Source organism: Rissa tridactyla, chromosome 1 (genome assembly GCF_028500815.1).
Source record: "Rissa tridactyla isolate bRisTri1 chromosome 1, bRisTri1.patW.cur.20221130, whole genome shotgun sequence".
Classification (NCBI taxonomy): domain Eukaryota; kingdom Metazoa; phylum Chordata; class Aves; order Charadriiformes; family Laridae; genus Rissa; species Rissa tridactyla.
Window position 1 is genome coordinate 95,203,356 of NC_071466.1, and position 12,065 is coordinate 95,215,420.

At 42.0% G+C, this 12,065-nt stretch overlaps 1 protein-coding gene across 1 annotated transcript; it reads right to left on the bottom strand.

Annotated features, from left to right (window-relative positions):
- Positions 1-3,851: 3,851 nt before the first annotated feature.
- Positions 3,852-11,636, bottom strand: DYNLT3 (dynein light chain Tctex-type 3). The gene is made up of 5 exons (XM_054186463.1): positions 11,511-11,636; positions 10,238-10,279; positions 8,232-8,355; positions 7,178-7,255; positions 3,852-6,065 (listed from the first exon to the last, which is right to left on the bottom strand). Exons 1-5 carry the CDS (start codon positions 11,538-11,540, stop codon positions 5,989-5,991), a joined length of 351 nt encoding a protein of 116 aa, XP_054042438.1. The 5' UTR covers positions 11,541-11,636; the 3' UTR covers positions 3,852-5,988.
- Positions 11,637-12,065: the final 429 nt, after the last annotated feature.

Genomic DNA, 12,065 nt, shown 5'->3' on the forward strand with positions numbered 1-12,065 from the left:
TTCACACACAGAAAAAAAAAAAAAAAAAAGAAAAATGAGGCAACTGCATAAGATGTCAAAGCAAAGCTAGAAGAAGATGAGCCTGGAAGATCCCAGCACTTATCCCTAAGCCTAGATTGATCCATATCTAAACCTTAAATTAAAGCTACTCTCTTTCTTCCCTTCCAAAGACAGCTTTTGCAAAGTTGTTCCCCACTGACAATCACTTCAGTTATTGTTCAGGGGACCTATAACGCGTGCCATGAAATGGGCAACTATAATTTGTTCACAGCATTAGCAGACCATTAAGCTACAGCTGTGGTTACAGTTTGTTTAATTTCCTAAAATGTTCAACTTGGGCATGAATGCTATGTAGCTATGACAGCATTGGTCTGTGAGTTCTTTACACATTTTTGCAGACACTTAAAGCTAACAAATGACATCACTTGAAACCCTGCAGCAGATTCTTGTGTGATTTGGTCACACCAGTTTCAACAGCCACTGTAGAAGCCCATACAGAAAATAAGCCCCCAAAGTTATTGTCCGAAATCGGATAAAGTTGTGACTGCCTTGAGTGGACTGCAGTGGGTACCAATAAAGGCAGTCATAGCCTTGCTGTTACCTGGCCCTCTCACTTATGCTGATAAATTGTATTATCTCTGGCCAGGATATTTGTTTGTACGAACACTTTTGGAGCAGTTGTTTTGATACCTAGACATTGCTGAAATAAGCAACAGGAGATAAAATTCTAAATGAACAAAATTATCTATTTATGTCTCAAAATTGTTAGGGTAATGGATAAATGAAAAGGACGAACATATTTACAAAAATATATATGTGTGTGTGCGTGACAAGTTATATGTAGAAAGATCACACTTCTTTTTGTCAAGCAACAACTTCGTTTCATTCATCCCCCTTTCCCCCAACCTCTAATTCTACCCAGGTGGTCATGAACAAGCACTGAATAAAGGCTGCCTCAAAAACTTCAGTAAACTCTACAAAAATGGACAGCAAAGAATGCTTAATTTCTTCTCAAGGTGTTGTCCTGGGTTGAGCGACACAGGACTAATTTCTCTTCTAATGCTTGGGAAAACTGCACTTTTAGAAGACTCTAGTGTCTGAATTTGTGAAAATATTTACTTTATAGATAGCTATGGTATGTGGGATTCCAGGTCTCAGTGTTTTCAAGCCTTGCTGGGTGCAGGGATGAGGAGGAGCGAGGCCTGGGCATTTGACCCAGGCTGGCCAACAGGATTATTTCATACCATGAACATCACATTCGATATAAATTAGAAAGTTTGCTGCATAGTCTGTCTCTCCCTTGATGGCAGCGGTCCAGAGAAACTCCTTGCCCCAGTACCAGACCGCTGAGCCCTTCCCTTCGTCCTGAAGCCGTAGCGCTCGCAGCGTCCGACATTTGCTGTCCACTGCTGGGAGTGCACAGCTTCCTGCTGATAAAACTGGATGAGTATAATCCGTGTATATCTTATATTAGTATCAGGATCAATAGCGGTTCTTTAGTATTATTGTTAATTACTTAGTCTTATCCTATTAAATCTATTTATATTTCAACCCTCATGTTTCCCTGCTTTCCCTGATTTCCCTTTCTGGGTGGGGAGGGGTCATCGGGTGACAGAGTAATTGTCTAAACGACAATAAATTGTTATGGGTTTTCTCAAACCATAATAGGTGTTTACATATATGATGGGGGGGCTTGCATATGCGATGCTGTTTCTGATTTAGGAAGTGCTGTTCAGAAGTTACTCTGATTATATGCAGTATAGGCCTATGAGGAGGAGAACCTGCTGACTAGAAAGGAGTGTGAGTTTCTTGTAGCCGAGCCAGCTAGTCCATCTCGCCACCTTCCCCTGTGGATGGGGGAATTTTAATGGCTTTGATTCCAAACTCTGTGTGGTCTCTATGCTGTGACGCTACGTAAGCATGGATTACAAAGTCTGTAATTGACTTACAGATACGGTAAAACCATCTATTGAAAATGGTAGTGTCACTACAAAACTTGCCTTTGTGTCCCTTTTCGTTTGTGCACCTACTTGTGCTATGTGGCCCTGAAAGCTTCTTCGCATGAGAGAGTAACCGTATGCACCTGACACAAACTGTAGTGACCAGTGACAGTTTCCGTAACCCTGATTCTCCTTTTCAAGTCATTTTAGGTCAGACGGCGGGATGGGAGTTACAGGGGTGTTTGTAGCTGTCACTCTAGCGCTACTCTGTTCCTTTATAGGAAACTTTTACATAACAAATAAAGCTGCTGTCACAGTATGTCTCCTGTGTTTGAAAACAGATGCTTGATGGAACATGTGAGCTAAAACCTCTGGTTACTCCATAGTGATTTACACTCATTGGAGCAGAAAAATCTCCCTGGGTGGGCACGTGGTGTTTGGCTGCAGCCTTCCTTCCATTGTGGGGGGAAGAGAGAAACCATTCCACCTACGAGCCGATGTCCACAGACCCCTTACCTGGCATAGACCCAGCGGGCTAGAGCAGCTCACGTGTAACACAAACAGGACTGTGTAGCTTCAGAGCCGTTTTCCAACTGGGTTTATTGCTGCATTTACGGAATACCACACCTGAGCTCAGATACTCCCTGGAAGACAAACCGGTGCAGGCTTCAAGCTGGGAATGTCCTGCAGACCTGGGAATGTCCTGCAGACACACAGGCAGGATTCCGATGGGGACTGCCACCTGGGTCAGTGCTTGTGTCACACGGTGACTGTGCTAAAAAATCCCTCTCAGAATTAAATAGGAACAAAACAACCTGGTCAGATTGTACAGGAGGCAGGAATAATGAGGTAAGAATTGTTCATTACAGGATCTACTGCACTTCTCTTTGAAGGATCTGCTGTCGGTATTAGAATAAACCCCATTTTTCTCTATACGGCAGCTGCTCTACTAATGCATATAAGCTACCAGTGGTTAATGTTTTCTCTTTTATGGTGTATTTAAAATATCAGTGCATGTCAAACTCTAAATAGGCTAGCTACCAGCTGGGATTTCAGTGGCTTCTGTCAAGTGCTTTAGGCTGCATGACTCCAACATACCAGGATTTGTACTTGTTTCACAAATCGAGCATAAGGGGAAGACAGTCATCAGAAAGGTAACAACTTTCTGACAGACAGCTGGCAGGCAATGAAACGGAAAGTAATGAATCTGCTCCCTTACTTTCCCTTTCACACTTTTCTGTTTAGATTAATAAAATTTGCATGGGAAGAGTAACAGGTGTCTTTTGTCATGAAATCATATGTAGGAACATATAACTCCATATATATGGGCTATACCTTAATGCAAACCTTTCTGTCCCATTAATAAGACCCCTGTTGTTAACAGTAACTCAACCCCCCAATTGCAACAAGTAAGAAAACATTATATTGATAAAAAGCACTATTGAAATGTGGGCTTTCAGATTCTGCAATTCATAGTTTTATCCTTGAAAACAACCTACTTGGAAAAGCAACTGATGGTGTTCAGCATTTCTTCTGGGAGCGATATTAAATACAAGTAGCTGTTTGTACCCACAGAGGATGGGGAAAAGAAAGATGGGAAAGAAGTTAAATTCACCAGGATATGATGCGGAATGAAAATACTTTTGCCAGAGTTTCATAATAATCTTTCTGGAGTAACAAAACTTTAACTTGCATCATCACGACAAGCAGTAAGATGAAGTTTGAGGAGACAAGAGGTCTAAGAAATTATGCCAAGTCTGGGAACTAGCCTTTGACGAGGTCTTGCCTCTGAAACGCACACATAACTTCAGCAAATTTCCCAAGTTCTCACTATTGTATACAAGGGAAGGAAAGCGAGAGGAATATTTTTCTTAGTTCCTATTTATATCAATCAAGAACGTGAGGCAAAAATACAACTAAGGCAAAACTTTATTTTTTTTTTTTTGGTAGAAAGAAAAATGAAGCAGTCTTATAATTATGCAGTATTTTCTAGGTTTCTTCTGCAGCAGAACCTTCACCAAGCCTCATTAAACTGATAGTCTTACTCAGTGCATCTTGTTTTCAAGTAAAGCAAAAATGAGATTACAAGTGGCTATTTGGAATATTTCTCCTGACCATGGCACCCAAATGCCCATTAAAGGGGGATAACAGCCACTGCTATTTTTACTCACACACTTCTTAAACTGTGTCAATCGTACCAAATCTTTTTCCAGTTGCTACCCCACTAATTTTTTCATTTTGCACCATACCAAATATCAGTGAAACTACTGCGTTTTTGTCAGTTCCACAACTCGGCTCTTGGATGCTGGTACCTGGTTCAGAAATTGCTGTCCTAACCCAACTCACGTTAAATTTGAATACATTTGAAGGTCAGTACGACATACACATACATCTTCACACTACACTTGCCCGTTAGGCAAATGCAATATTACAGTATTAATTTTACTTGCACTTAGGTAAAAGCGGAACTCTATTTGTCTGCAAAGCAAGAGATCTTGAATGGTATTGCGAATCACACGTACACGCGTTCCTTCTGTAGTCTTATACTAGCTATATGTATACACAACTTAAGCAATGAAATGGTTTTTAGCTTGTTCTTTATACAGGACACTTGCTACATGCCCTAATAGTCAGTTTTCGGAAAAAAAAAACAAAAACAAAACTCAAACAAAACTGCATAATAGTGCTTTAATATTCATTTGTTAAAATCAAAACCAGCCTTGTGGTAGCTGTTAGGTAGTTACCAGTCTCTTCCAAAGACATGCAGTAATAAAGAAAAAAATTCTATCCTTAAGCAGCATCTGAGAAAACAACTTAATGTAGCTGCCACTTAGTGGCAGCAATCATTTAGGCATTTTTGGTATTGATACATTTCTTTATCATATAATTTGTGCATTAATCAACAAAAACGTAGGCCCCAATCCAGCAAGTACTTGCCTGTGTGCAAATGCTTTTCTTCCACGTGGAATATTTCAAGTTAAGGCTCATCAGATGAGCAAAGTTAAGAACTTGTATAGATCTCTACAGGAGGGGAATTCATAGTGCTTAAAACTTAACTGTATTACTTCATAGAACTAAGATCCAATTCTAGACTTAAGAGAGCGCAGGAAACACTCCTATAAAGAACAGATATGTTGCTTTAAGATAAATGCTTTCAAAGCTAACAAGAGCCTCTAGAAATGCATGTGCCTTCTCTCCGAACACTTTAATTCAACTTGGAGTAATGTGGGTCCAGTCTTATTGTCCTAGCTCCTGACTGCTGCATGAGGCATCAATAAAGTGCTTGTCACAAATTCCACAGTCGTAGAATAAAATAAAATTTAAGTACCTCCAGAATGTTTTCAGATTTATAAACGATGGATGAAGGGCGGATGTCTGATCCCCAGCATGTTTCCCTGAATCAATAACAAATATCACGTTCTTCATTCTGAAGATACATTAGAATTCTGCTAGGACTAGGTATATTTCACCTTTGTCCCAGTGAAGTCATCCTCTGCCTCCAGGGGAAAAGCTTAACTGGATTTAATTTCAATGTAAATGTTCATGCTTGACCAAAACATGATGCTCATGCAACTTCACAAGCACCAGCGTTCAATGTGACAGTTAGGTTTGTTTCATCAAGCATGAAGCACCAGTGTTGTTTACAGTATATCCACTCTGAATTGTGTTCATAATTTGTTCCCAAATGCACCATAATCCTGAGAGGTCTTGCTTGCCCTTTGACCTTTCCTTTGATTTGATGTGTTTTGTTCCTCTTGAATAAAGTATCTTTGATATTAGCTTTGATATAAATTGTGTTGGTCTTTGTGGCATCTTCTCATTAACATATTTCTGAATATCTGAATTACTAAAACTTTCTCTTTAGATAGATACATATATATATTTCAATTTTTTTGCTAGCTTTCAGATAATTTATCTATGAGAACTGACTTAGACCGTATGCTTCTCATACAAAAACAAATAACGGTTTGAAATATTTAGCCATGTGTTTGGATGATTATTTTTTTTTTAAAGGCTTCGGTGTTGCTTATATTTATCTTCCAGTCAGCTACAGGATAATAGCAACAGCAAACACATTGACAATGCAGTTCATTGTTCGGTTTTCCCATCTCACTGTGCAGGTTCCTAGAAGAGATTATTACAAAATAAAAATAGAATTCCAGTGTCTTTACTACATTCACATTTTCACATTGTAAATGATGTTAAATTAGTATGAATAATTCAGCTGTGATTTAAGGTAAGTACTATTATGTCATCTTGGCTATAAACAGACTACAGTCCTCAAAACACTTTCATTATCTTGTACATTGTTTACTACCTAACATGAGCCTTGGACGCTTAAGACAGTTTCCAGGAAAACACAATTTCAGTACTTCTCTTTAAAAGCTGGGCTTGAAAAAAATCCTTGAAAGTCTCATACTGAAATTGGCAAGATAATTGGATGAGAAATCAGAAAAAAAAAAAAGACTGGATCAAATACATTCTAGTGTATTTACTTTCTGTAATTTTTCCTCTTCTGTTGTATCAATGCCTTACAAGCCAAAGAAACATGAAGATTAAACTGTACTCTTTTACTTCATTTTATGATTTTATTTTTTTTAACCTTGGTTGACTTTCTAATGCCATCTCTATTTTAAAGTTAAATCTTGGTGCCCTCTTCTAAAAAGAGCTTTCTGAGTCTGTGACAGACATAAGATTATTTTAATCTTGTTTCCCCACAGTACTCGGGAACCTGGTTTAAAAATGCATTTAGAACTAATTTAGAAGCCAAAAAAACCTCATCCAAAGTCTGGCTGATAGTTAAGCAACTGAAAGACATACTGTTAGTCAAACTATTTCTATTTTTTACCAAGCCTGTTCTCCTCCAAAGTAGCACTGTCCCCTTACAGTGGACAGGCAGATATGTTTAAGACTACGCACTTGCATTTACTGCAAGAAACATTTTAATGCCTCTTCAACTGATCTATGGTTACTGATGAGAATTAAATGTTTTGACTCTTGTTTCAGAATGAAGGCATTTCTACTCCTGCTTCTCATAATTAACAAGCAATCGCTCTTAATGCAGGCACTGATGCTAACAAAATATTTCTGCTGGGATTGTAAACAAGCATCTAATCCTGGAAGCTACTGCTTCTCTATCACTTTTTCGAAAATGTTCAACCTAACTATTAGAACTGAGCAATAAGTAACATTTCTTTTACTACAAATTTTTAATTTAAGTAAGTGAGGAAACTTACCATCAGTTGTGGTATCCCAGAAGCACGAGCTTGCTGTGTGAAGACCAGCTCCACTCCTCTGCATCACCGCGCAGGTTACTGCAAGAGACAGTCATAAAGCCAAGGAATTAATTATTAAAGCAGAAGAGCTGAATCATTCAGTACTTCTGAACTCAAACCTGCGTTACGTTTTCAAATGACTGGCAGGTGGCATTCAGCTAAGTCAAAACCTTTTTGACAACCCCCTCACCCCAGTATTTTCCTCAAGAACTTGGCATTCATTTCACAACTATTTTTACTCACATAAAGACCATGGCTTTAACAAAACGCTTGCTAATAAGATTATGATTTTTATCTTTTAAACTACTTAGGTATGGCTTGTGTCATGTGCACCTCAGAACGGGATTGCAGGTGCTGTCCTCACAGCTACAGCAGAAGTTGCACTTGATGAGAGTCGTTTCCCAAAAGTACTGGTTGACTGCTCTCTGAAACCACACTCTAGTGACATGCAGCATTTCTAGACTGACCTGCAATGGTCATAAAACCAGTGACAATCTGAATCCAAGACTTTCAAAACAGAACAGAGTGCAAACACTTGCTACTACATCACTACAAAAGGACCGAAGTGCGTTAAACTTCCACTTATTTCCACTTCCCTTCCACAGGTGTAAACACAATGGGACACAACTTAGATTACAGGACTAAAGTCTTTCAAATATCTGTGGTTATAGGAAGCTTAATCCTACTGAAAATTTTATTTGAGATATGCAATTACTTCCTGAACTGATATAAAAAAGTTGATATAATTGTTTTGGAGCTGCTTAACAGGCAGGAAAGACTGTGTAACGTGTCATCTTCTGTGCCAAGTGTTGCTAGCGTGCTTAGCCCTGGTGAAACTGCCATGGTTTTACCGCAGGTATTACTAAAAATCTATATAACAGAAGAGTTCACGTATCTGCTCTGCTTTGTTTACAGTTTAAAACTTTCTACTGAATATGGAACTGCATTCAAATGAACCTTTCAGCGATTATTTATTGTGATAGTATCTGGTAGAAGTATGACTGCTTGTACTTACCGATGTACTTGTATGTTTTTCCAAGTTTTACCAGATGTGTCAGCGACTGTTCTACTATAGCAGCAGTCCACTGGTTGACTTTGTTGTGATTATAATCTGCCTTGCCTATAACACTTTCTATGCACTAAAATAGAGAAAAAAAATAGTTACAGTAAACATACTTCAAAATGTAGAGGCTTAAAACGTCTTGCATAATCTGAGGAATTTTATCCGGCAATTGGATTACTTTAAATCCGTTGGGCTCATCAGGTATCAGTTGCTGAATGGGAAGTAAAATGAGCCTTCTCAGAAACTTATTTTTTTAAACACATTACCACGTTACTACATCGTGAAAAATCAGAATCTGACTGAACATTTCTGGTAGGAAAGACCTTAGCCATATGCTTTCAGTACCAAGTTAAACTAATGGATCTATTTACCAGTGAAGATACTGACACATCCCACTGTTCCTAATGACTGCGTGGTTTTCAGAAGCTACTGTAATGGAAATAGTACTGCTCAAATCAATACTGTCCGCTTGGGCTGGCCAACCTTTTGGAGCCTGTGAGCAACATACCAAAATCTTCAGAGCTAGAGCAACAACAGTGAAATGGGAATAGTGAAACCCAGCTTAAAAGATGAGGAAGGTATGACAGTGAGAAACACTCAAGGGTCTTGCAGCACAAGAAATACCTTAATTGCTTGAAAATTGCATGTTCTCCCACAGTTACAGTTGGCCAACCCTTGCTTAAGCTTAAAATGATCGAACAGAAAGCCTTCTAACCGTAACTCCTAAACTGCACTCTTTACTCCTAAGAAACTCAGAATTCTGTGATGATGGATACTTCTTAAAACTGAGAAATTCAGATAAGAAATGCAGACCTGGAAAAGGAAAGTAAAATAAAACTGTTTTCTCATCTGATTCAGTAAGATGAATCCCACACACTAACCACCCACTAACAGGCTGTGTAAGAAACTTGTGCCCCAGATCTTAAAAAGCCCAATTAGTTCTGATTACAGTATATAAAGCTGGACAAAGGACTCAACAGAAACAAACATTCACAAAACAGTATAGAAGAAAGATAAGGGACAACAAGGTCCCTCAGGGATTTTGGTCCTTCCAGAAACGTACCCAGTACTAGAGCTCCTCAGCTCTGGTTAAGCTTTCAATCAGAGGCAGAAACACTTGACTTTATTCCCAGCGACAGGAGACTGTGTCATACAGTATTTGGCCTTTCAAGGCAGGGACAGTTATATAAAGGGTTGAATTGCCATTTATCTGACATCCAAGAGCTTTCTGTTGTGTACTAAAGCAGTTCTAAAAGTGCAGCCCTTTCCCTTGCTGACAGGGCAGGTGGGAAAGGACCTGCAGAGCCCCTCTAAGACCTCCTTTCTCAAAATGCTATTTCCCTGCCAAACCTGTCAGCATCTGTATGCCACAAGCTCTTCATTAATCACTTTCCAGTTACTAGGTATATCATTTAGACCATCAGGCTACTCACTTTCAGCCAGCTCTTTTTGTGTAAAAATTGTTTTTCAAAAGCATTGCTAGAATAACGAGCTCATGTAGTGCAACCTCCTGCTCAATCCAAGGCTAACCTCACAGTCTGATCATGTTGTTCAAGGCCTTGTCAAGTTTTAAAAGTCTCTAAGGCTGGAGACTCCACAAGCTCTCCCTGCAACCTTTCTACTGATTAACTACCCTCCAGCTGGATAAAAAGGAAAACAAAATAAAATCAGAGTGAATTTCCCTTGCAACTTGTGACTGCTGCCCCTCACCTTTCCACTGCAATGAGAATTCTGGCTCTCTTGTCTGTCATCTACCTTCTCCTCTTTAGGTAGTTGAAGACAGCAACTAGATGAAGCTTAAAGAAGCTCCAAGTGAAACTCTGTCTTTATTTGATATAAATAATACTTTCATATAAGATTAAATTTATCTGGGATGGTCAATGAAAGTAACTGCTTTCACTATAGTGCAAGATAAGGTAAAGAATTTCTTTGAAATACAGCTGTTAGCTTAAACCTACCTCTTTAACGATGTTATGGGCCTCATCAGCATTGAAGATCATCTGTAATAACGATTAATTATTATTATTTCTGATAGAAAAGTAAACAAATGATGCAGTCTTACTGTAAGTAACACGTGATGATCAGGCCCCATGTATTGTTATTTGCATTGTGTAGTCTGTTAGTATAATTCTAAAATCTTACTTTTTTCCCCCAGCACCATACATACATTATTTAGTATTGTTTTGCTAGTCACATTTGAGTGGGTCCAGAAGCTTGGGCCTCAGTGAGCTTGGAAACAGGTTCAACTTACACTTTCTGTAAAGATTAAATTCTACCACTGTCAAGAGAATATTCTCAAAGACAAAAAGTTAAATGGCAAATCTTTTCCTCTGGGTGTTAACCATGGTTTCTACTGGAGTCACAGACTTCCTAACCTGTAATATTTTGCCGCCAGATGGTAAAACAAGGTTTCGCAACCCTAGCATCAAAAAGACTGGTTTCCGTACTCATTAGCTTACCCAAGTAACTTTCTCGAGTGCAGAAAGAGCTTGCCAGTTTTAATATCTCCTATTTTCTGCTCATTCCTACTCGCCACTGCTTAGCTTGGCTTCCAAAGGAGACACAGCATGTGCCATCGTGCCATCTGCCCCTTCATAGCCATCAATTTCAAACACACGGGCGAGGACAGAAACCTCAAGGACAATAACGTTTCTATGCCGGTTTTTTTTTAACGAAAACCTGTGCCTAGAGACCCGCAGTGAGCCCCCCGGGGAGGGAAAGGCTCCCCGGTTGCGGCTGGCGGGGGCCAGCCTGCAGCACAGAGCGGGCCCGGCACTTGTTGGGTTTTTTCCAAGGCTGTTACAGGAAAAATGGCCGCGGACTGACAGCACCACAGCGAGCGGCAGCACCCCACAACACCGCTCCCACCGACCCTTTTAGCTCCCAAAAGCCAAGTAGGCCGGTAACGGCCGCGGCCCCGGGCAGGCCGAGGGCAGCGCCAAGCACCCCCAGGACGCCCCGCTCCGCCCCGAGGCGGGCCCACAGCTGCTGCCCAGGCCCCGGGTCTGCCCGAAAGACGCGGCACGGTGGGCACCCGCTGCACAGCCCGCCTCTGCAACCACAGCCTTACACCTGGCCGTCCCGGCCGGGGCAGGGCAGAGACCCCAGCAGCGCTGCCCGCCCTCCACCGAGCTCTCGGCCGGCTCCCTCCGGCGCAGGGCCCGGGGCTGGCTGGCGGAGAGCCCCACGCCCCGCCCGGGCACAGCCCGCAGCCCCCCGTCCCGCCCCTACCTCGTCGTTGTGGGGGTGAAACTCCTCCATGGCCCCGGTGCGGGCGGTGGCTGTTCCGGCAGCGGCGGCGCTGGCGGCGAGTCCTGCGCGGCTCCGCCTCCGACGAGCCGGGTCGGGCCGGGCGGGGCCTCCTGCGGCAGCGGGGCCGGGTCGGAGGGCAGGGGCGGCGGGATCGTCCCGGGCCGCCGGGTACCTGGAGACGGCCGTGCCGAGCCGAGCAGGAAAGGAGTGAGTGTGGGCCTCGCAGTCCAGCCAGGCCGGCAGTGACCACCTCCGGGCGCTCGGGCTGGCGGGGCCGCGCCGCTGCCCGCTGTGGCGGTGGGTCTGGGCCGGGCGCTTGCCAGCTCTCGGCAGCGCCGAGGCGGCCCTATACCGGTCATTGCAGGCTGGCGTTAGCTGGTGTCCCGCAATAAAGCAGTGAGGTGTCTATTTGTGACTTTATTGCCAGGTGTCTGCCCTTGGCTGGACGTATGAAACTCGTAGAGGAGCAGTTCCTCCAGAGGAGCAGCGATACCACGACCCCTCTCCCCCTTCCCCTCCCGATTCGGAATGAAT